This window comes from Taurulus bubalis, assembly GCF_910589615.1.
Source record: "Taurulus bubalis genome assembly, chromosome: 15".
NCBI lineage: Eukaryota > Metazoa > Chordata > Actinopteri > Perciformes > Cottidae > Taurulus > Taurulus bubalis.
Genome location: NC_136603.1, coordinates 8,706,606 through 8,731,644, shown reverse-complemented (window position 1 = coordinate 8,731,644; position 25,039 = coordinate 8,706,606). Strand labels below are relative to the sequence as shown.

At 43.2% G+C, this 25,039-nt stretch overlaps 1 protein-coding gene across 1 annotated transcript; it reads left to right on the top strand.

Moving 5' to 3' along the window:
• Window positions 1-415: 415 nt before the first annotated feature.
• Window positions 416-24,899, top strand: LOC306747662 (TSC22 domain family protein 1-like; the record flags this gene model as incomplete). The annotated part of the gene is made up of 3 exons (XM_079230731.1): window positions 416-3,033; window positions 21,917-21,968; window positions 23,203-24,899. 3 exons carry the CDS (start codon window positions 416-418, stop codon window positions 23,470-23,472), a joined length of 2,940 nt encoding a protein of 979 aa, XP_079086857.1. The 3' UTR covers window positions 23,473-24,899.
• Between the last annotated feature and the right edge of the window lie 140 nt (window positions 24,900-25,039).

The following is a 25,039-nucleotide window of genomic DNA, read 5'->3' as shown; positions in this document are numbered from 1 at the left end:
GTTTCCCTCTGGAGAACCCTACAACATGTTAGCTTGTTCGTAAATAAGGCTCAGACGGAGACCGCCGGTGGCACCAGCTGACTTGAGGTCGCTAGCTTCTCTGCGAGCGGCCACTAGCTTCCTTTTGCCTCGCTAACTGTCACCGGATCGTTTGGGACTCGTGTGTGTGTGTGTGTGTGTGTGTGTGTGTGTGTGTGTGTGTGTGTGTGTGTGTGTGTGTGTGTGTGTGTGTGTGAGAGAGATGCTGTGAATATTGGCACATTGAGAACAGCCGACACTTTGTTCACGTATTTACTTTGTTGTTGTTGTTGATCGTATTGTCTGTCAATCGAAGTTTCGTCAAGACGGCGCCGCTAACGACCCGCAGCCGTATTGCGTACTGTCGGAGAACAACTACCCCCCGGATCCTCTCGAAATGCATCATCCGGACGCCGCAGGAGACTCTGGCGGTGTTAGAAAGATGGCGCACCCGGCTGTCTTTCACAGGAGGGGTAGCAACACGGGCAGCGGGAGCGGCTCCGCGCTGTCAACGCCGGCAAACCCGGTGGTCAACAACAGCCACGTTCCAGCCGATGATTATCAAGCCTCCCAGTTGATGCAGTGCCAACCTCCTGCTGGTTCTTCCTCCCCGGGTCCCCATCATATTCCACCCCACAGCTTGAATCTGCATCCGCAGCCCACACAGTCGGTCGGAGCCCAGATAAAAAAGAAGAGCGGCTTCCAGATCACAAGTGTGACTCCGGCACAGGTATCTGTGAGCACCAACAACAGCATCGCAGAGGACACGGAGAGCTACGATGACCTGGATGAGTCTCACACAGAGGACCTCTCTTCCTCTGAGATCCTGGATGTGTCGCTGTCCCGGGCCAACGACATCGTGGGAGCAGAGAGGAGCTCCTCGGAGGAGACGCTGAATAATTTCCACGAGGCAGAGACCCCTGGAGCTGTCTCCCCAAACCAGCCTTCACACCCCCATGCCCTGAACAAGGCTCAGCAGCATGGTGGGGCCATGGTGAACGGCACGGTGCACCATCACCATCCTCATCATACCAACCATGCCCAGGTTTACCCTCTGTCATCTGGGCCTGGGAGCACCTTGTCTGCCCTAAATTCTGTCACCCAGAAAATGCCTTCAAATGCGGGGGTCCCTCAAGAGAATGTTTCCCAGGTTGCCCCTTCAAGTTTTGTTTCTCAGCCTGTGGGGGTTGTGGCCCGCGGTTCGGCCCCTGGAATGCACAGTTCTGCTACGGGCGCTACCGTTAGCATAGTTAATCCCCAGACCAGCACTGTTAGTAATGTGAATATGTTGAGCTCTGCCAACGTGCCTGTGAGAGGGGGGGTCAGCATGAGCGCTAGCAGTAGCAGTGGTGGCTTTCCTCTCATTGCGATGAGCAGCGGAGGGGGCGCTGGTACTGCTGCAGTCGGGGGTAACCTGATAACCACCACCAATGTCGGCATGATCCAGCAACACCAAAACACCAACTTCAGCGTCACTATGACGACTACTACGTCTGCTGCTGCTGCTGTCAGTGCCTCTGGAGGGATTGGGCTCTCCAGTGGGATCCAGGGGAGGGTCGGACCTGCTGTGGTGCAGCCTGTGAGTGCCCCCGTCACAGCTGTGGCCCCAGCCCCTGTACTATCTGCTCCTATCCAGCCTGCCCATGCACCAGCCCCAGCAGTGACTACCACCAGCTCTCGCTTCAGGGTGGTGAAGCTGGACTCCAGCTCTGAACCCTTTAAGAAGGGCAGATGGACATGCACGGAGTTCTACGACAAGGAGAACCCAGGCTCTGCTCCCAGCTCCTCTGCATCTGATGCCGGGTCCCTCGGCATGCGTCACTTTGTCTCCGAGAGCTTCGCTGGGGCCTCAGAGAGGGAAAGCACAAGTGGTAGTTCTGTGAGTAGCACTATGAGTACATTAAGTCATTATACTGAGAGTGTGTACAGTGGAGAGGCTGGGGGACCCCCAGTACCTCACCATACCCAGGATTATGCCTCCCCTCCTCAGGGCTTTCAAGGAATCCTCCCCAGTGGCTTAAGCATGGGCGTTTCCCAACCTCACATGCACCCCACGGATATTACCCATTCACATGTGAAGACTACTGTGGCCCCCTCGGCTCCCACTAACATTCATCAGCTAGGCCACCAGACCGCCAGTGGTCACCCGGCGTCAGCTTTACCCAATCAGCAGCTCACTTATGCCCAGGCAGTTGCTAATCAATCCTCAGGCACCGCACAGGGCCTGGTCGGTGTTCATCAGCAGGTAGGCTATGCAACCCTTCCACAGCAACCATCTGCTACCCACCAAGGGGCCGCAGTGCAGGTGAGGCCACCGGAGTACGCCCATCCACACCAGGCTGCTCTTTCTCAACCTCTGTCCCACCAAGCCGGATCGGCTAATGGAGCATGTCAGATGATGGGAGGCCCGCAGCAGTTACATGCGCTCCTTAACACACAGCCCCAGCAGTCCCCTCATATTGGACTACCAGGTCTTGGCCAACAGCCTCAGAGTCACCAAGTCCATCAGGATTGCCAGCAGCAGAAGCAGCAACAGTCACTCCCAACACAGATCCAAAACCTGGGCGTGGCCACCCAGCTGCCCAAAACAGTCCACCAGAGCCAAGTGTCTGCCCCAAGTGTGCCTCCTTCCAACCCTCAGAGCGCTCCCCAGGCCCAACCCCAAGCCCACAACACTGGGAATAGTGGTAGGATGCTCCCACAGGGGGCTTCACAGAGCCAACTGTCCTGTGTCAGCTTGTCCCAGGACCACAGCAGCATCCTGGCCCTGGCGCATGCTGCCCAGGCCAGTGCCCTCTATGCTAGTCTTCCCACCTTCACCACCACTCAGCTGCAGGATGCGCAGCGGCTGCTCCTCCAGCACCAGTCAGCTTTGTTGGGGCTGCCCAAACTGTCCGGTGGGGAGGCCGGATCTGGATCCAGCACTGGCCAGGGTCAAGAAGCCGAGGGCAACGCCGCTACCGCCAGTGCCTTAAATGCATCAGCTGGTTTCAAGACTGATGGAGAGGAGGATGGGTAAGAAATGATTTTCCTACTTCTATTTATTGGATTGTTTGTAACCTAATTTTTGCACAATTGATCCACAGTTTAGCACTAGTCGGGAAACAAATTAGATTACTGGGAGATGTTTCCTGTTGAGAGTTTTTAGAGACCAACTTAGCATTCAAATGTATTTTGAAGCTGGAGGATTTCAGTGGTTACTGAGGCAGCCGTGAGGAAAGACAATTGTGTTATTGTTTTCCTCGATTGCAAGCAGACAGTTTGTCTGCTCCTGTCCTGTCAGTGGGACACAGTGCAGGACTCAGCTGGATGTGACATCTCAAAGTGGCTGCAGTGATTCGGCAATTCACCTAACCCGACGAGATGAGACTAGACTAAACTGACTCCTTGCTTGAATCCTGACTGTATGCCTTACGGGGCACGATTTCTGCTGGGTTCACAGTTCACTGAACACCCTCTCTCTCAGCACATTTTTTGTTTTACAAACTGGAAACAAGGCAGAAGTTATTGAGTTGGAGATAGAAGAAGGCAGGTAGCTGCAAATGTTATAGAAAGTAACAATAGTCTAATTCTACAGGCAAACAAACAAAACATTAATGACAACATTTCAATTATTTTTAGAGCCTATCTCCTAAAGCTGTGCTTAAAAAATATCTTTCTTTTGATGAAGTTATAAAGATATGGTGGTAGTAGTCCTTGATTTTTTTTTTTTTTTTTTTTTTTTAAATTTCTCTCCCCCTCCCCCAAGTCATTACATTTTGCTACTGAATAATGCTGCGAACCACAGGACTGTCCCCCCTCAACAATATTTTTTAAGAACTGATTTTGAGGTCACAGAGGAATTTTAATCAACCTGCAGCCGCAGGAAATTGCCCATATTTCAGTCGCTCTTAAATCTCAAGCCCATTTTCCCAACGTCTGAAAAAGCTTTTATGATGTTTTGCATACCCGAGTTATAATTCTAAAGATGATTTGATTACTTGACTGGTCCTTACTGGGAATGTAGAGGTACCATGGATGTAATGAGGCTGGCTTGGTTTCAGTCTGTCTTTATGAGCTAGTTGGATGGCTACTGAAGGATGGCTACTGTTATCACATGATGTTTAACTCTGAGGAATGTGAAATCTATGGGGATCAGGTGGATTATTGTCTTTGATGATAAGTAGCATTTGAGGGAAACCAAAGCCCCTGTTTCAAATGAGGAGACTGTCTTGGTGAATTAGGCTAACTGTTAATTTCTCAGTAGTTTACCTGCTGTCACGTGATTGCAATTAATTGATGGAGCCCGCTGAAGACGAACGGACGGCTGCAACTGTAACTGTCCGTTTCTCTCTCATTCTTAACCAACGCACCACCATTGACAAAATAATTGTGCAAACCCAGAGATGACGGCACAGCCTTCTTACTTAAACTTTTCAGAAAAACTTTTTGCTCAACGTGAATAAGATCACACTGAGCCCCCACAGAGCTTTTCAGCAGCTGCAGTCTAACCACCGCGGAGGTCAAGCTTCGTATCAGGAACTGCTTCACTGATCGCTGTTACTCTTACATTCTCACCCACATAGCTATTTGCAATGCTTCCAGCTTGTGCTCAAGCATTCCAGCATCCGTTTCTGTTTCATGACAGTCTGTATTGTTCGTTATTGTTAACCACATTTATTTAAGTTGAATATTTAAAGGTTAATTGCATATTTAAAAGTCTGGATTTCTGAATAGTGTTATTTTGTTTTAAGGTATTGTGAAAGAGAAAGATGCAGCCCTTTTTAATAGTAGGATAACTTTGCTTTGTTTGTAGATTAAGAATTTGGGACTTTCTGCCTTGAAAGCCTGACATATCTGTCACATTTTTAACGTATCTATAACGTATCTTTTTTTGCACGCACGCTGAGTGCAAGTCTTGTTTCAGACCTTCAGATGGAAGACTTTTTTTTTTTTTTTTTTTTTCTGACGTAGCGTAGGGCTTGTGAGCAAACTTGGTTTTGTTTTCTCTTCAATTATTATCCTAATGAAGCAATGTTGCCAATAGCAAGATATTAAGTGTATATATAAGTATTGTTGATTATTAGAAGTTAACATGGTTGTGCATCGTTAAACTATAGGGATGTGCTCCTTTTTGCCTGACCAACAAGACGAGGCATTGTGGCAAAAGGTAAGCCTGTTTTTTGGGTCAAACTAGCCTTCATCTTTATGCTGAAGCACCTGCTGTGCCATTGCAATGGCCTCATTGAAATGAATGAGGATGCTGCAACTGTGTGTGTGTGTTCAGGGGAATGTGGCCCTGGATGGCAGCATGATGGCTATCTCTGCTCTGGGCTATTTTGAATGTAATCTTCCCCCTGGCAGTGCAGAGAGCCAGTGTGTGCTGGGCCCATTGCTCATTGTGCAGAGATCAACGAGATCCCCAAAATTTACAACACACAGAGGAAGTGACCCGACCTGACCCAACCCAACTTAGTCAGGTCTACTGACGCTCGCTGAGGACACAGCAGACTGGACCAGATGGAACCAGACTGAGCCGAGTCGTGCATCAGTTTTCCAGCTCGGATAAATCCGGCCATTGTTTTGCTCCACTAGCTTCAGCTCTGTAGATGGTTGAGTTTGAGAATTGGCTTGGGGAAGGTTATACCATAGACTTTGACAAACCTGATGTGCAGATGTTGCAGTTATTGGCCACGTATTGGTTTGTTTGTCTTTTCAGGCCACATTTCCTTTTTAAAGGCAGTACCCACAGCTATGAGCTTCGAGACAGCACAGTTTTTTTTTCTCTTTAGTTAAATAGATATCTTTGTCTTATCATAGATGGTTTTCTTGCTGTAATTTACGAAATCCAGGGCTAGTAACATTAGCAGCATCGCTAACGGCCAAGAAATTGAAATAAATTAGGATTCTGCAACACATTATAACGCGTTCAGGCCCTGTTGAGTGAAAATAAGTATTGGGCGAAGGTAAATTATAACGTGTTCATGCTGTGTTCACATGTAAAATGTAGTGTTGGTGAGAAACTGGAATATATCCAGGTGTAAATGTAATGAATTTTGTAATTTTTATGATGTGCTCCTGATACTTACAACCGATAATTGCAACCGCCCTTGATGATTTATAATAATGTTTGTAATAATTTCTAATAATTAGATGCTGCAAATCCAAACTATTGCTCCTAATGAATCCATTTGTAAAGCCATTACTTCAAGCTGTACAAATATTGAGATGTAGTTGTGTTTTTTTTAAAGCCAAATTTCCCTGATCATTTTGCAATATTGATTTGAAAATGATCCGTGGACTTAATATGCACACAGATGCTGAGAGAGTTGTTAATGTTTCTGTGTCATGAAAAATACTTTTTTGTGTGCCTTTTTTCTCTCTTTCATATTGAGCTCTGGCTTGTCCACAGTTGCACTAAAAGTGTTCCACTAAAAGTAAACAGCATTTGTTATGCTGCTGACACCTCCCCCATTCCCACTACATAGACCAAGCCAGAGAACACCAGAACACAGCAGAGCAGCGTGCGTGTGTGTGTGTGTGTGTGTGTGTGTTGTCTCACTACACGCCACTGAATATTTATTATGTCTTTTCTAAGCCAAGCGGTGAAAGCATGAATGGCAGAATGAAGCCAAACGAGGAGATTGTGAGCAGTTTACTGTGGTGATTAAACATAGAGGTTAATACAAACCGCTCGTATTTGGATATCTGTGTATAAATCACCCTTTGTCTTTGTTCTTTGCCCCGTTTGTAGGCTTTGTGCAGAGGCGTCATTGATTTCATTTATCTCCGCCCCTCTTCCTTCAGATGGTTTATTTTGCCATCAATAAACAGGATTGTTTCACTTAAGAGTGCAGCGGGAAAACTAATGGTCTGTAATGGATGATAATGGATTGTGTTTTTAGCCTGCCTTTCATCTATGGCAAAATTACCCTCCCACCCCTGAAAACACACACGCACACACACGGTGTCATGATAATCTATCCATGTCGATTAAAAACTGCTCTTGCTGTTTTTGTTGTGGTTCTTTTTGTAGCTGTTCATTACCGGCAGAAGCAGTTGGATTGCTGCCTCTATTATTTGTTTGTTTATTTATTCATGGTCTTTCCACTGAGGGGTCATGTAGTGCATCAAACTCAATCGACTGAATCTCTTTGGTCATGACGGCATATTCCCATTCAAAATGCCTCGTCTTGTTGAGAGGTCCAATGTTTGCCTCTCTCTTTGTTTCCTGTTTGTGCCAGACAATTTGTAGAAAAAGTATTAACAGTATACAGTACCTCTCTGACGCTCTCCAGCTCACTTAAAAACTCTGGTCCAAGGATGAAAACGGTAAAGATCCAGGACCCTTGAGAAAGTAGTGCTCGCTTGTTTACATGGGGTTTGATTAGGGGAAATAGCTGCATGAGGAAGACGTTCCTCTATTGTTATAACGTGCTGTAATGAAGGTACTTAGTATTACCTAAGTAACAATTCAGAAGTCTCAGCATTTTGTTTTTGAAGCAAGCTTATTGAACAGTTAAGGATTTATTTTGTGGCAATTGAGACTTCCTTGTACAAGTTTTTAGGCTAACCTGTGCTAATGAATACCAGCTGGACTTCAGTTGGTGCAATAAAGTAACAAAACATGAAGTTGTATTTTTGAGCAATACCCCCCCCCACCCCAAAAAAAAGCCGTGCTCATCTTTTCTTTTAAAAAGCAGACAAAATAAAATATGGTGTGCATATGTAGTCATGTAACCAGAGTTTTTTCTCATCTTGGGTTGATTGGGACGCTTCCTCCTGCTCTCTCCTCCTCTTTCCTCCTCCATGTCTGCCAAGATGCAGAAATGGATTTCTACCGTTGCATGTTTACATAGCGTTGAGTCGACAAAACCCAATCTACAACGTGTGGCATAATATCTGTCTAGTATGTACAACACTATTAAGTTGTGTTAGAAGTTTAATGTTCAGCCACTAATTTATTTTTTATTTTTAGGCCTCAGTGGGCTGCCGATGTCATCCCCTTAAACATGCAGGCAATGTGCTGAATCATGGTCGGCATTCCTGTGGCCAGAACACTGTCCAGTCAGCTCCAGGAAACACACACACTCGCACACACACACACTCTCGCACACAAATGTAGAGGATGCAGTTGATGACTTTGCTATCGGCGTACGCATTCCTGTTTTTCTTTTTCCTGCATGTCTTTGATACCATTTTTATATATCGTCAATTATAATGAGCAATTTTGATCTTCACCAGCATCCAAACATCAACTGCCCCGAAGTCAAAAATGCAATTTAAATTTGTTTTATCCTTTTTATTATAGTCATCTATAGTGGTTATTTGCATTAAAAACGAAATTCAAATGATTCGGAAATATAAGTAAAGTCTTGGTATTAGTAGTTTCAATGATCATAAGCTGCTTAGAGCGAGTGATAGGAATTTAAACGGGTCATAAATCATAATAATCTATGTTGTGAAAACATCTTTCAAACAACTGGTTTTAGCCAAGAGTTTGCCAAAACTAGATTAGTTGAAAACATCATGATCATGTTATAATTTACCTTTGCCAATACAATTTTCCCCTGAATAATAGAGCATAAACCCAGCATTATGTAACTGAAAGCAACCTCTATACATGAGCTGTTATATTGATAATCAAAATATTTTCTGCTAAATTTTCGATCGATTTTAGCTCCAGAAACGACGCACTATGCCAAAAAAAGGTTGCACAAATTGAACCTCTGTCTTAAAACTGCAAAGAAGTGCAGAGGGGCAGATACCAGCAGGCAGATGTTGTTCTACTAAAATTCAACTTGTCGATGATTCTTTCTCCCATTTTAAAAAGATTACTTCAGCAAAGAAGCTGTGAGCAGGGGGCTCTCTGTTCAACAACACGGCTCTGCTGCTGAAATATTCAAACCAATCTGATGATCATCATCGTGCCGTGTCACAGGAGGCTCATAGTTTCAGCCGTTCTGCTCTGCGGCGATGAGATGAGAGCTCTATCCAGTGAGTGTCTTTTCCCATAGCGTTTGATATTCATTCACTCTTTGTGTGAGCTAATCCCCTTCTCTATGCCCGGTGGCTGAATGAGCAAGGCTGCTGGAGGGAGGGGGTAGAAGTTTTATTTTTTCTGTATATTTCTTTTTGTCTCTTCCATAATAGTCTAGCCTGCTGCTTCTCTTAATTGCATGAATACAGCACAGAGACGCTTGGCTCTTCATCATGTGTATGTCCGGTACTTTAATGGTTTTTGTGTGTGTTCTACGATTTGAGAGTGCTTGACACGCTTACATTTCATCTTTTAAATTCTGAATTTAACACCGTTTTGAGGCAGACTGTTCAGTGCTGTTTGCAAGTCCAGCTCTCTCTAACCGCCCTCTTCTCTTTTGGACTGACCAAAAGTCTGAAGTCATACATTTTAATGGGCGCAGTCACTGTGGCATGAATACCATCTATTGCCTTCCTGCAAACCATTTTCAGCTCTTTGTATTAGTGCTGTACTACCCCCTGCTGGTTGGCAAGCTGTGAGCTATTTACATGCATCATGCTTGTGAATGCTCTTTTTAGGCTTAAAAATACCATAGTTGTCGAGCCCTATGAGTCTTAACATTGACTGGTCAAATGACAGTGGGAGAGTGCTGATTAAGCACTGTTGTGATACGCCTCCTTTCAGGCATGCTATATTTCCTTTTATCATGCTTGGACTTGGAATGATTCTACTGGCAGAGTTTCTGCGCCGATTATCCCTATATTATGTGTTTTTAGTTTTGAAGGGATTGCGTGAACTAGTTCTACTTTTCTGATTTTTTTTATTTTATTTTCTGCAGTTGAAAGTGAGTTGGTTTGAAAAAGATTCATGTACTGGTACTTTTGTGTGCTTCGACTTGAGAATTAAAGTCATGTGAGTTATTGAGGTCACGAATCCGTTGTTGGAGTCGTTAAAGTCGCAGAAATGGCAATGTGAATTGTTATGAAACCACTGGGCTCGGGAATTAGGATGAAAGGAACTCATGAGCAGTGTTGCAATCCGTCCACAGGAAGCAAATGGATAAAGAGTTTAAAAACGGCATTTCACAGAACAAATCTCAAATCGAACTGGAAGGGAGGGTTGAAGAAGGGCAAATACTCAAGGCTGGTTCCTTGAGAATTAGCCTGGTTGCTTTATAGTATTTAAGGTTCATACATACATTTTGCATTTCACAAATACTGTGCCCACCCTCTCCCAATAGGGCGACGTAGTGGAAATATGGATGTGAATTAATTGATTAAGACACATCTGATGAGCAGAGGACTGTCATTATCTGGTGTGAAAATATGGACTTACAGGTTAAACGTCTCACAGGTAGAATGAAAACGTGCATGCATAAAAATAATGATATGTATATACGTTTACCCATAGAGCTGTGTAGTGCAGTTTGGCAGCAAATTCCTTCTTGGCTTGTATAAGATGTAAAGTGGGTCTGAATAGATTTGTCCTGGGCAGAGATTTGTATTTTATTATGCTGTTTTTTGATGGAGTTGTGGAGGTTGTGAAGGGTTCTGTGTGATGCTTGTTTTACATTCAACTGCCTGGGTGCAGAGATCTGATGGTGAGGAATGTGTCACGTTGAGTTCATCATGTGCGGACTGGTCGGCACACTCTGGATTGAAAACTGTGATGTATTTTTATTGAGCCACATTTGGAAGTGGTGCAGTTTATGAGAAGCTATAAGGAGCCTTGAATTAAAGATGTGATACAAGTCCCTCTAGTGGTTAAAACCCCCCACTACATGACAGAATAACTGAAAGGATTTTAAAGGCTTTGCTCAGCTGAGAGTTTATGTTTTGGCTTTGTTAAATGTTTGTTTTTTGAGAATAAGCAAAAATGCACTTCATGATTTCTTTTTTTTTTTTTTCTTTCTCCAATTGAAACTAATGCCAAAATACTGCGATCATAGTATTGTTAGCTCTGTGAGCATCACATTGTGTACCAACAAAGAGGTTTCTCTAAACATTTGAGGAGAGTAGTGGTATGACAATAGCTTAAGAAAAAGAAGAAAAAAAAGCATAACTTGTTCTGCTACTATATCTGAATAACATCATGACCACATCAGGGCGTATTCCATGACCTCATGAAGTAACTTTGCTTCAGTGTGACACCGAACAAAACCAATTAAACTCCTTCTGTCTAACACCAAACAGAGATACACGTGTGCAGACTTGATGTGGCTTTTTTTAGTCTGCACAACAAAGGAAACACAGGGTGGGGAGTTTGGGATTAGTTGATGGCATTCTGGCAGAATGTGAGCACTCGACAGGAATTCAACCCTAAAACAGGAGGTCTATTCTGGTTGTTGGTGAAAGTTGAATTGGCTGCAAGGCATGCATTGGCTCTAGTATTGGCCACTAGGTGGCAGTGTATACCTACCTAGAACATATGGTGCACTAATGTAGCATTTGGGGTTATGTTTAATCCATCATTTAAATGTGAGAGTAATTTTCAGTGTGACAGACTAAGAAATAAAGGTATAAAGCTGCTTAACTCAGTTTCAACTGTCAAAGAAAATGTTCTGCAAATGATACAAACGGTTAAACGCAAATAGGACATTTTTCTATTAGAGCTAATAATGTGGCTTTATAAATGTCAAAACAATGGAGATACTATTATATTACTATTATACTAAATTCTATTGTATAAGCAAGTACCAGTAGGTTATGCTCAGGAGGAATTTTAATGAATCATCTTTGAGGGTTTGGTGGACTGGGAACTGTTTGCAGGTAAGACCTTTTTATAAAAAATAAAAAGTTTTTCTTTGACTCATTGATCAAAGTTGTACTTCTATGAATGCGATGGATTCCGGTTATCAGGAGAGCCGCGTAAAGTTGTCCTCTTGTTGACTGAACATGCTGAACCAACTGGTCTCATTTAAGTATGTCAACAATGTTACGTTCACTATAATCAATCAGTGTAGAATCTAAACTGATTAAATGCTTTTTCAGAAATGAGTTTTAAGATGGTTCATGACATTTCATTCTTTTTAAGGAGCTCCTAAGTTCAGGTCCACTGTGGCAGAAAACAAATCTCCATTCAGTTGCTCCTTTACAGAAAGCTTTATCTGGATATCTTGACTTGAAAATGGTGGTGTGCATTGCAGTTATTCTTTCTGCCTACAGTTATGGTAATTATTGATAGTTGTTGTGGAAATCGGCATTTCTTGCCACATACTGGCAAACTGTTCCTCTATTTTTTTTTTCCCTCCGTTTATAGTCACCTTTTCAAGAACCTATCAGACTCACTAAGGCAGTTTGGACGGTTGAAGACTGTAAATGTGACCTGCATTTATTCCCAGATATCATACTGATTATCATTCATGTATCCTGAATATGAGAGCAGAAATACCCAGAGAAGAAACGCCTCATTGAAAGTGATGTGATGGTGGTGAGGCTTCCAGTATCGGCCCGCCTGGCTGTCAAGCCATGCAGGAAACAAAAGTAGTTTGTGTGTTTGCAGCTAAGCTGTGCTTTTGATAGCGCCGCTGTCGTCAGAGATTTAGGGCCCGACGGTGGAGTCGTCAGTTAATCCATTTACTGCTCTGGCCTGTCCTCCTCACTTGTAATCTTGCACGAGCGTACAGACGCATGCATAAACACGCAGACTTAAATAAGAAAGCAGTTGATTGGTTGAGAGCTTGCAGCCTTTTTTTATTATAAAAGCACATAAAACCAATGAGGACCAATGCCATGATTATTTTCTCTATGAATTCAACTAAACTCATAAATCAGTATTCTGTTGGCCTGCAGTTGCCAAATGCGGTTCATAGAATAGGTTTGCTTTGAGGTGACATTCTTGGTATTCAGAGATGTTTGGAAGACTGAAACGAATCAAAGTGGGCGCTAACATCAGTTTTCTGACTGATGTTCAGTGACCCCCAACCTCTCAGCCTGTTTTCAGGGATCCATCCCAAATCAGAATAGAGCAGAGCAACTGTGATGTTCAACGGGTTGGATATAGAGGACCATGGGTTGTTTGGTGAATTAGCACTGTAAAACATAACCAATTATTAGACCTAACCAAAATTACCAGGAGCAAATTGAAATAATTTATGAGGTTTTTTTGTGATATTGTGTATACCTATAACCATATAAATAATAGTCTGATTATTTATATGCGTCTCCGTGTATACAGACAGAGAAGAGAAACGTATAAGGAAAACTTCTCTAGAGAAGGTTAGGAAGAAAATGTGAAACTTTGAATCTGGATGTTTGTTTTGCGTATTAAGAGATTTAATTTACAGCAGCTGAGCTGTCGTGGAAACTATGTTGTAACCGCCCTGAAAGACCACAGAAGTTGTTGAAGTTGACATTGGGGTCAGTAGAGACTTACTAACATTAACTAGCTTTGCATGAAAAGTGAGCTTGGTGACACTCTGGGGGTTATAGTAAGTACGAATGCTGAAAATAGTTGACCTGAAGAAGACACGGGAGACCATTCGTCAACATATAGCTCATCAGCTCACAGACGGATGGTGTTAATCCTGTCGGACTAAACATCTGTATACGTTACAAGTGCATCCAGCTGGTACTGATTTGGCTGCGTTAAAGGGAGGTTTGTTGAGCGGTAGACTAGCGCATGATAGCGAGAGATGACTCATTTGGTCTTGTGGTTCGGTGGAGTATGAAGAGAACAGCCTCCCACCAGCCAACACAAACACACTCGTATCAGCGTGTTAGCTTCAAGGTGGAGGTTGTGTAGTGTGGGTTTGTGTGTTAAGCTTTATGACCCAGACATCAGTGAGAGGAATTTATTCTCCATCAGATTCTAAAAGATAAGATTTACTAAGAAAAAAAAAAGAGGTTCAAATTGAAGACTGTGATAAATGGAAACTGTCTTATCTTTTGTGAGGACCCTGAAAGGACAGTGTCTAAGAAGTTTTCTAAGACGTCACATTGGCCAACGCTGCAAAGAAACCCCAGCCGACCTGAAAGGTTTTCTCAGTAAAGCCTGGGGCACAACATTTTCTTGTTTTTGATTTTATTATATTTATTGGTATCAGGGTGTTCCTCTGTGCGTTACGACTTGTTAAAATCCATTACTGACGCCATTAAATATATAAACATAGCTCTGAGTTGTTGTTGTGTAACAGTGGCATGTTTGGACGATACATTTTTAACTTGAGATGTATTACAAAGTAGTAATCGTGCACATTCTTGTGCACTCAGACGTAACTACAGTCGCAACATCAAAACACAAATAAAGGTAACTGTTGCATTCAATTGTTAATTCTGAATTGACGTTTCTATAAGGAGATATGTATCGCTACATTCACCGTCCAACCCAACAACAATGGGCTGCTCTCCTTGTCTTTATCGCGGCGGGCGGCGTTACCTCGATTCTCTGTAGTCTGGACTCGGAGCGCTGTGTGTTCTTTGGATGCTAATCCTTCTAATGCCAGGTTTCACTACACATTACTCAAACCTTCTGCTCACACACACACACACACACACACACACACACACACACACACACACACATACACACACTTATGTAACTTGGATCGTGGGTGTGTGTGAGACGGGAGGGAGATTTGTTCCCTGCTCTTTTTTCGGGTGTTAAAGTGACTCAAACAATGCAGACGCCAGCAGTTTATTTACAGATAGCATTTAGCAGCAGGTGCAGGATGTCTACCAACTATAATTTTTGACATCATTTTCTCATTTCTTTAGTCTTGAATCATTACAAGGATGTTTGGAGACCCCACCTATGTTTTTGTTTTTGCATGTTAAGGCCATTTCCTAGATGAGACGTCAGATAGTCCAGTAGTTCTGAAGCGAGAGGATACGTTTCCTGTATTTTGTTAAGATGCAGAACCATGTGTTTTACATACCAATACATTTTTTGCATTTCTATTGTAGAAAAGACATTTCCTAAATGCCCAAATCAGTCTTGATGATTAGCTCAATTTAGTGGGAAGATCTATTGGGTTTGAGAATCAAATGACATATCTATCTAAGCATAGTGAAAACAACAAGTCACATATTACAACCATTTATTTGTCTTTGCATCAGCTCTCTCAGTGTCCATGACTCTTTGAGACGGTACGAATGCTGAGGTGGTGGATCGAAGGCCATTCTGGCTCTTGTGTCTCTGGCTGACTCTCTCCTTCTCTCCCTTTGCCTCTCCCCCAGTGGGTGTGCCTGAGTTTAGTATAGAGCGAGCACTAAGGACTTGCTGCTGTCAGCCCAAACGCTGCCATAGACCCTCCCTCCCTCCCTCCCTCTCTCTCTCTCTCTTACGTATGGAGGCCAAAATGGCCACTCATCATTCCTCCCTTGCCTCTTTGACTGACTCACTCAGTAGCTCTCTGTCATTCTCCATAGTCAGGGTGTGACTATGGAAAACCATTGCCAGGGCTTACTGGTAAAGTCTGTGTGTGCTCTCCACTATCAAACTACAGCTCAGCCAAAAGCCTTTGCAATTCAGCAATTCAATAGGCCTCTTTTTTTTCATCTCTGGGACATGCCAGGCCCCTTTTATTAACTTGCATTTCGCCCTGAAATTACAGCAGATGTGAGTGCAGTTCCTCTTCCTGCGAGTAAGACACCTTTTGGCCAAAAAAAAACTATTAAACCAGAACTAAACCGACATGCGTAGGACTTCTCTCGTCATAATCCAACGGATGTCTTTGCATAGCCCTTCTGCTACTTCAGTCATGCAGTTACAGAGCGTTGCTAGCAGCGTTACTAGCAGCGCTAGTATACATTACCATGGAAATAAACCAGCGTGGCATGCTTTTGGCTGCACTACAGCCTATTGTCTGGTTAGATTGCCTTTTTTTCATTTCTTGATATTTGCAATGTTTTTTACAAAGTAGGCTTTTGTTTAGTAGATGAAATGCTCTAAAACATGGGCTGGCTCATGGCTGCATATATTAACTCGTGTTTTCAAATTGTTTTCATTTGTGTATTATCTGCATGCATGGCGACTGCCATTGCTGATTTTGTAGCTTCACAAACCAAGAATAAATTTTACGAGTCTAGTTTTTGACAGTGAATGACTAAAAAACATTCACTGAGAATCATGAATCATTGTAGCCTGGTATCAACTGTATCATTGTTGATACAAAATAAAAACATCACATGGCCTGTTTTGCACCTCAAATGTATTCAGGAGCTACTTTTGGTTGAAAGTTGAATAGACATTTGTCAATATTTCATGTTTTATCTAAATTTTAAAATCAGAACTGATGATGGGCTCTGCAATAGGTGTGTTGGGTGTCGGTCCATGCTGCAGGTATGTTAAGATGCAACATCAGGAATATAGAGCCTTTTTAAATGTTTTCTATTTTTCACTTGGCCTGGTATGTATGACCCAGCCAGAAGTCATGTGATACTGATTCACCCCAGCACATGGAGTCTGTTGGGACAAGTGAAATCCCCTGCATTATGCTCATGCTTTACCTGTTGTTTCTTGGCCGGCTGTCTCTAAGCCGGCGGAGGCCCTGCGAGTGCATGTTGTGTTTTCTGTCTGCTGAGGCACTAAGCCATCTTAAAGGGGGCCTTTCAATGAGAAATGACAAGATAAGACCCTAAAGGCACAGGGTCGCTTGTCTATTGCAAAGAGGGCTGGCATAGAAAACTACAGGGTGTCAAAAAAAAAAATCATAATACATTTTGAAACTGCCCAACTAAACCAACAAGTTCTAGTCAGGGCTGTTTTTGCAGTTTTGACGAGATGTCCAAAAACCCAGATCGCTTTGACCTCTCAGTGAATCTGACAACCTTTATGTGACAAGAAAAATATGTAGTCTTAGTTGTAGTCTGTCACGCCTGACTTTTTGGACAATCTGTACCCTCAAATCTCATTCAAACCGTGGCTGTGGACGTTTACATATTAATAGTTGATGTTCGCTACATTCCTGTTAGTCTCATTTATGTGCGTTTTTGAAACAACATTATTCTAAAGGGAAATGTGATCGTATGTGGCTCAGTTGAGAAAAAAAGTGCTGCTGAAGGGATGTCGAAGAGTTGAGGCTCAACGTTTTTATTGTACACGCATGTCTCAGGCTGTAGAGGGCAGAGGGCTTATGGTGTAGGAGCAGGGGAATCACTGGGCCACATGCTAATCTCTGTTGATGGTTTATGTAACTCCCAGTATCACATGATCATACGTCACTGCCCGCCCAGCTCCTGTCTGTACTCAGTAATTCACTCACTAGTCAGCCATTCAAACACAAATGGATGTCATAGACAGGGGAAGAATGAGCAGCACACATACACACAGTCATCATAACCTGGCATGCCGCCTTTGATTTCCTATGCAGCCGCACTCACTCAAGCATCCATAGGCCGTGACCTAAATCTGTTCACCAAGTTTAAGAAGGAGCGAGCGTTGTCAGAAAACCCCAAACAAAGACGCTCGGGAGGCACTGCTCCGTTACTTTGGAGTGTCCATGATCCTGTTGACGGACGGCTCCATGAGAGCACAGGGAGCACGAGCGCAGGGCCATGACGAGATGGCAATGAAGCTTTTGTTCTGGGAGCTGGAGCAACATCTCAAAAGGTAATATAAAGACAGGGAATCCCCGGGGAGTCGGTACAGTGGGGCGCTGCTTGAGCCAATCACTACAGTAGCTGCACACAAAGGGCTGCGTGGCTATATTGTCCTTTTTTCATTCAGTCGTCCTCGGCTTCAGGGGCAGCATTAACTCTGAGGGGGGAACTTAAAGCAGATACACACACACACACACACACACACACACACACACACACACACACACACACACACACACACACATTTGCCATGTGCTTGTTTCTATAGGGAAAATATTGAAGGGTGCGTTGATGTATAGTTGCCTATAGAAAAGTGTGGAAACATCGCTGACAATATTTGTGCCTATTAGCGATATCTCCTTGGGATTGTGAGTAACCAAACCCACTGCATGTTTCTTTTTTCACAGAATTCTTGCCATATTTCTCTATTCTGTAACGGCTCTTTTGCCGTCACGTTGCTCCATCTGGTCCATCATTTCACTTTAAGTCCCCCTCTCTTTTGCAACAGTATAGCAATGTATGTATACCGCAGTATACCTGCTTGCAAGAGGAGCTGCGCTCCTTTATTCTCATGGTATTGCGGCTGATCTTCGTGGCTAAAATGTTGCACCACTCTATTTTTCTATCAGTTTTGTCAAAGAAACTGCACTGAAAACGGTTTTGTTTTTGTAAAAATGTGTGTCCACAGATGTACTTAAGATGCACATCACTACTAAGTGACCTCGAGCACTGGTCTGCAAACAGTGTGGGTCACTGGGCAATTGTGTCTCAGCAAAGCAGCAAGGCCATTAATTTAGTACATGTACCTGTGTACAACTGGTCATATACACGGTTGGAAACTACACATGGGGATATTGCTGTTTACTGGTTACAAAGGAAAAAGTGAACATTGTATATATTTCTTAGCTGAAAACCATAATTTATAAACCTTAACAATCAGTGTGGCGTAGCGCTTTTATTTTTAATTTGTGCTTCAAAGCAGCCCGTCCTTGACATGTGACCTTTCAAAGTGGAACAGTTGAACCATGAACATCCTACTGTGTGTGTGTGTGTGTGTGTGTGTGTGTGTGTGTGTGTGTGTGTGTGTGTGTGTGTGTGTTTCAAGTGTGACTGCGTTCGACGTGGGTTTTATTCCTCAAGAGCTGCAGTTGAACTGGCTATTTGAGTCTGGATAATGAGCTAAACCCCCCCTCCAATCAAAGAACAGACAGGAAGAGATAAGCGTGGCTTAGAATCTCTTATTAAGCTATTTGGCTTCTTGTTAAAGTGTTTTGTATCGGAAGTGAGCAGCAGCTGACATCAGTACAAGTACTTAGTGGATGTGTTTGATCTTCTTGGTACTTGTGCTTAATAAGCCAGACCTGTGATACCCAAATAAGCTCGAGCCCACCTTTTTTAAAGGTGACTGCTGGCGTTTAAATTACTTTAAAATGCACTCGACCTGTGCTCTTTGTTTTTAGGATTGTAATATTTCTCCTCATTATTACTACACACAGCATTGAACGTTTTCTTCCATTCAGGCACTCAATACAGCAGCTACACATCAGTAGTGCACAGTACCTCAAGGGCTGGATTTTAGGACCCTTTGCAGGTGTGTTTTAACATGGACATCAGCATATATCGTCCGTATATGACCTGCAGTATCTTGCTGTGGACCTTACAGACCGACATTGCACCGTAGACACGACCACGACCCCCTTTGGGAAAGAGAAACGTGAAAATGCAGAAAATCTGTTGCGTAGCGGGCAAACCGAGGCTTTCACAATGAGACTTGAGGCCCACAGGAGACGTAAATATTAACGGCCTGTGTGGTAAATTGCTAAATGATGCTGGCGAAAGTTACTACAGTACAGACTGAAGGGCCATGACAGCGATCAACCGCTTGTTTCTCAATGTATCATGGACGCTCAGGCAAGGCTGCAACAAAGGTGTGTTTAACAAGAACCAAATGCATACAAACAAACTTTAAAACTGTGACCCCCGGTTTTCCACACGTTTGCTTGATTGCTTATTTTATTGGCGCAACACATGGCTTTTCGTCAATATTTCAAAGATTTAATGCAACTCTGCGTAGAACTTCTTCATAGATAATCGTGTGAGAAAGAAATGAAAGTTGTTCTTGTGCTGCTGCTGAGGTCTGCATAGTGGGTGGGTGTGTTGAGGTTTTTGGGTGTACAAGGAATGTGTGAGTGGCCTTTCAGACTCTGTGCGTTGGAGGGGGTATTAGAGGATATCTGAGGTGGGAATTTCTGTGTGGAGGAGTTTTAGGTGTTTCTGCCTGACCAAGATACTCCCCTCTATAAAGGCATGTTGGGTGTGCGATAACGTTTGAGTCAGCTTGAGATTTACCTTGTCCTCTAGTTAGTGTCTTACGGACATTTGACCGATGTATAACCTCCCACTTAAAAGATATGTCATATTTTATTTGGCAAGAAACCTGGGTTTTTGATCCATGGGTGAGTTTAAAACCACATTAGACCTGTTTTAATCTTATCAGTGACAGTCCAGGCGGTTGACAACCAGCCCGTTACACTTTTTTGGAAGTAGAATGTTGCCGCTACGCTGGATGATGTTTTTATTCTGTCAAAAATCACATAATGCTATACTTGTATGAAAGGTGTTATTTCAAGTGTGGTATAGGACAACAGATATTCAAGGTAGCCATTGAGATGATATTGTATCACCATTGAGGTTGTGTTCACCTGCACAAGGTTTTTGAACATGTCCCCCTTTGTGTCAATTGATGGTTACCTTGCAATAGCCCCCGTCTCCAGCTTCACACTTAACAGCCTGGACATCTAGTTTTGGCCCTTTGTGCTCAGTGAGACTTGAGGCTTTCTTGGTAATGTGGCTCGGCCCCGCAGTGCAGTTCAGGGCCACATGGGGGCGTCATGCGAATGGACATCATAGCTCTGCATTGTGTTCAGAGCATTTAGTTTGAACACCAGCCCAAGGTTTATTTCTATCATATCATTATCCTCTGGATATAATGCTGTCCTTACTATAGAACGTAGAGATCATGTGCAATGTGTTGGAAAATGAGATGCGTGACATTTTTGTTGTGGGCAGTGTTTGCTGCTGGTATCATTTGTTGCGTACCTATGTGCTTCCACTGCCAGGGTAACCATGGACAGAGTGCTTCTGTATACTACTTTATTGTTACCAAAACAGGGCAATTCATTTTGCAGAGACGGCTTTTTTTGTTAATGCGCTGGTGAGCAATACTACAGTACAATAAACTGACCCCACATTTTGTTTCATATGAGTGACTATAAAACCAAATGATTAGCAGAGGAATTCCCGAGACTTGTTTTTTGTTGTGGAGATAAAACAAGATTGCATCTCTAATGTTAAAGTCAATACCTGTGTTCATTGTGCAGCACTAGCATTTAAACAGAATCATTTGTATTTTCTCTGTAATCCAACAGCCCCAAATCGAGCCCTTCCCCTGCCTGTTTTTTTTTTTTCCAGCTCTTTCTTCTTTCTTCTTCCCGTCCCATCCGGTTTCCCCCGGTTCCATCCACCTCCTCCGCTCTTGGAATATTTTATGCAAAAATAGTGTCAGCTGAGCGGCAGGTGGGGGCGTTTCTGACTAGATTATGCAAATTAGTCTCCCCCTCGACCAATCGGAGACCGGCTTCTCGGCGCGTCGCTGCATAAATCATGCGGGCTTGTCCCGAGCTGCAGATTTATGTTTTTCTGCGTGTGTGTGTGTGTGTGTGTGTGTGTGTGTGTGTGTGTGTATAGAGCCGAGATGAGCTGACCTTGGATTGTACTCGGACCGCTGCTGTCGGTACACGAGCTTTTCACCGGACATAGAACATAGAATAGCGCGTGCTGTGGATGCGTCTCGCGCAGCCGCTCAAGTGGAGGTCGAGTCGGGACGCGGGGCTTGTTTGTTAGCGGGGGACTGTGAATCATGACCAGCATGAATACGCCGTGCTACACCGTGGCTATGGATCTAGGCGTCTGCCATCTGAGGAATTTCTCCATCTCGTTTCTGTCGTCGTTATTGGAGGCAGAGAGCTCCCACGTCAAGCTCGACAAAAGGTAAACAGATATGTTTTTTTTTGAATACCCAGCCCCGTGTTCGAGGCTCTGCTCCCCGCACTAGTGAGGTGATGTCCCCGCTGTGTGATGGAGGTCTGTCGCTCCCCTCAGAGGCCACACTGACATGAACCGGGACGGGGAGGGATGGAGGAGTTGTTACAAAGCGAAAGCAGGTTTTTATAGACTTTTCCAGAGGCTTCCCGTAAACGACCCCCGTTTCTAGACAGAAAGAGTCTGGTTCTGCGCTCGCTTCCGGCTCTGCATCTTGTTTCTTTTACGGCACGGATTGTTTTGTTTTAAATGTTTTATTAATTTTCAGTCTTGTTTTTTCCCCTTCTTCTCTTTGCAGTTCGTCAGGAGCCAGCGTTGTGGCCATAGACAACAAGATTGAACAAGCAATGGTGAGTTTTCAACTTCTTTATTCTATTTACACTGTGTTGGAAACGTTCAGTGTTTTTTTTTTGTTTTTTTTTATAACATGGGGATTAGTTTAGGACTTCATGAGGAAAACATGTAGGGATTATTCTGATCTGTCTGACGTTAGTTCAGTGTATTCCGTTATACGCTCTTCTGCATATTTTAGTTAATAGCGTAATAAATATGAGGGGCAGGGACAATAGTGCGTGTATTTATTTAAATATATGACAACACAATGATTGCTATTGGTATTTTTCTGTGATAGGCACTTCAGAAATAAGTTAAATTTATACTGTAATATGAAATATATTATACATATAAAATGTGTGCAAAGTTCTCTACTAGCTTCACCTTAAACCAACCACAGCAACGTGTTTCCTTTTTTTTTTTTTTTTTTACTCCTTTTCTTAATATAATTGACAATACATTTGTTGTCTCACTTTTATTATTGCAATATAATTCTGAGACCTTTTCCCAGAAAACGAAATGGGAGTTTTATTTTCTGTTTCACTCTGTCTCTGTTGTTGTCGCTGCTGTCAGGGCTGTTGCTAGGCAAACTGGAGGGCTCTCACGCCTGGTTATAAATACCTCGCCCACTGATTGGCCCACACTTAAATGTGGGCGGATTAATGACGTGTCACCCTGGGAATGTGTTCATTCACGATTTCCCTTAATCATCTGTTATTGTGTTACCACTTATAATTGATTGAAGTTAAGTTATGTCATTGCATGTTCAGTTTTATTGCTTTTTTAGTAACCTATTCCAGTCGTAAACTTGTTGGCAGCGCTCATATTTCATATAAGGCATACAATTGGCTTATAAATAAGTTCCAAATAGGAAACATAGGAATGAACTGTTGCACCTTGTAATGGGTTGCAAGGCCAGCTAGTGCCTCACAATCTCTGACCAACAAGTTTGGAAAATCTTTGTAGCCCAAAATCTTTTTAATATGTCTTTAATCTATACATGTTTGATAAATACTATTTCACTCATTCGCAATACATGTATGTGTATTTTATTGTCTCATTAATGCAGTTTCCCATCTTTTGGGGTCAGGACCCATTTGGATTTGCTTAATACAGTTTTTACCTGAGTTAAAAATGGTCCTGATGCCAAAATGAATACATTTGAGTTGTAAAGAATGGGCCATAGGTTTCTTTCTTTTTGCATTTGATGAAATATTCCAGTCACAAACCCATATCTCTTGTCTGACTCAGGACCTGGTGAAGAGTCACCTGATGTACGCCGTGCGTGAGGAGGTGGAGGTCCTGAAGGAGCAGATCAAGGAGCTGATTGACCGTAACTCCCAGTTGGAGCAGGAGAACACCCTGCTGAAGACCTTGGCCAGCCCAGAGCAGATGGCCCAGTTCCAGGCCCAGGTTCAGACCGGCTCCCCGCCTGCCCCTCCAACCGCTGCCACGCCGGGGCCCCCGAGCAGCGCCGCTCTCACCCAGCCCATTTCGCACAGCTCTGGCCCATCAGCGTAGCCTGCTCTTCACAGACCGACTGACGGACAGTTTTTCAGCTCTGCTACGGCAGCAGAGCTAAACCTTGCCTTCTGCAGCAGGAGGTTCCGCTGTCAAGACAAGAATTTGCACATATTTATCTCTCAGAAGGATGCATTCAGCGGGACGAGCAGCACGGCGGTTGGAGGGTGACAATCTAGAGATGCTGTGTGGGAGGGTTTGTTTCAGAGGAGGATTGAATCATCAAACATTTTTGCCAAATAACCCTTGGACATATCAACGAGAATGTCATACCAAGAAGAAGCAAAACTGCTTATCAGTGGCGACAATATACTTAGATATAGACTTAAAAAAAATCACTGTGCCTGTGTCTGGATTTTAAGTGATGTCGGTTTTACTGATGATGACGGTGGAAAAGTAGGAGGCAGAGGATTGTATTAGTAGTTACCTTTTTTGCTGAATGATGTAAATACAAGTGGTTCTCTCTCAAGGCAATCGTAATGTTACAGGCTTGGAGATTTGAGAGAGAGAGAGAGAGAGAGAGAGACAAAAAAAGCCTTCGTAGAGTGACAAATGAAGAATGTGAGCATTTATTATGACAAAGTCCCCATCTGGAATGGGGGGGGGTATTTTGAACAAGACTTGGCAGCATTGATGGCGTTACTACACCCGTGGGTTGGTGGGATGAACAAAACATGGTTTCCTATTTGAGATGACGATCTTCTATTTCAGTATTTCTCTTACAAGCTCCTCATTTTGCCCTCGACAAAAGCTCATCATTGCTGTTTTCTCAACCCTGCAGTGGCATGTAATTTAAACCTTATTTGACAGGGTTGAGACTTTGGGCTAAGCTGCATTTTCTTCTTTTTCCTAAAAGTTTGATGGGCAGAAGATGATGTATATTTCTGTATAGTGTAAGTACCATGTAAAATAGTGAGGAGAAGGAGAAAAACAACAGAGGTTATCTTGGTCGCTCAGATCGAAGCGGGCGAGCGAAGAAGGTGCTGGTCTCGCCCCGTCTGTGTCGTCTATTTTTAATGCTGTATTTTCAAGACTGCGGATGGACAGGAGTTTAGGTTATTTAACTGACAACACACGGCCAACAATATTGTTCATATCCCTTACTGCAACTTTAACTGTAAAATCATTCTCACTTATTTTCTTTCCGGAGTATTGCACCTTTAATGTTTTTTTCTTTTCTTTTTCATTTGACAGTGAAGTACTTTTGGATGAACAATATCTTAAAACTCAACATTTAAAAGAAAAAAAGAACAACGCAAATACAAACTCTCAATGTTTTTGTTTTTCATTCTGTGTATCGGTTGTATACTCGTGTTCTGTGCATGTTTCTGCAAAGACCGGATGAGATATTGTAACATACATACCACAATTGCACTTGACAGCTGCACTTCACAACTTTCAATAAACATGCTTAAGGAAGAATTAAACCGCCTGGTCACCATCTCTTTCTTACGAAACCCAAAGTGTGTGTGTGTGCGTGTGTGCGTGCTGCTTCCCTCATACATGGCATGTATAAAGTCCTCCCTCCTTCAGGGTGTTATTAAATCAAGGTTAATCACCGCCTACT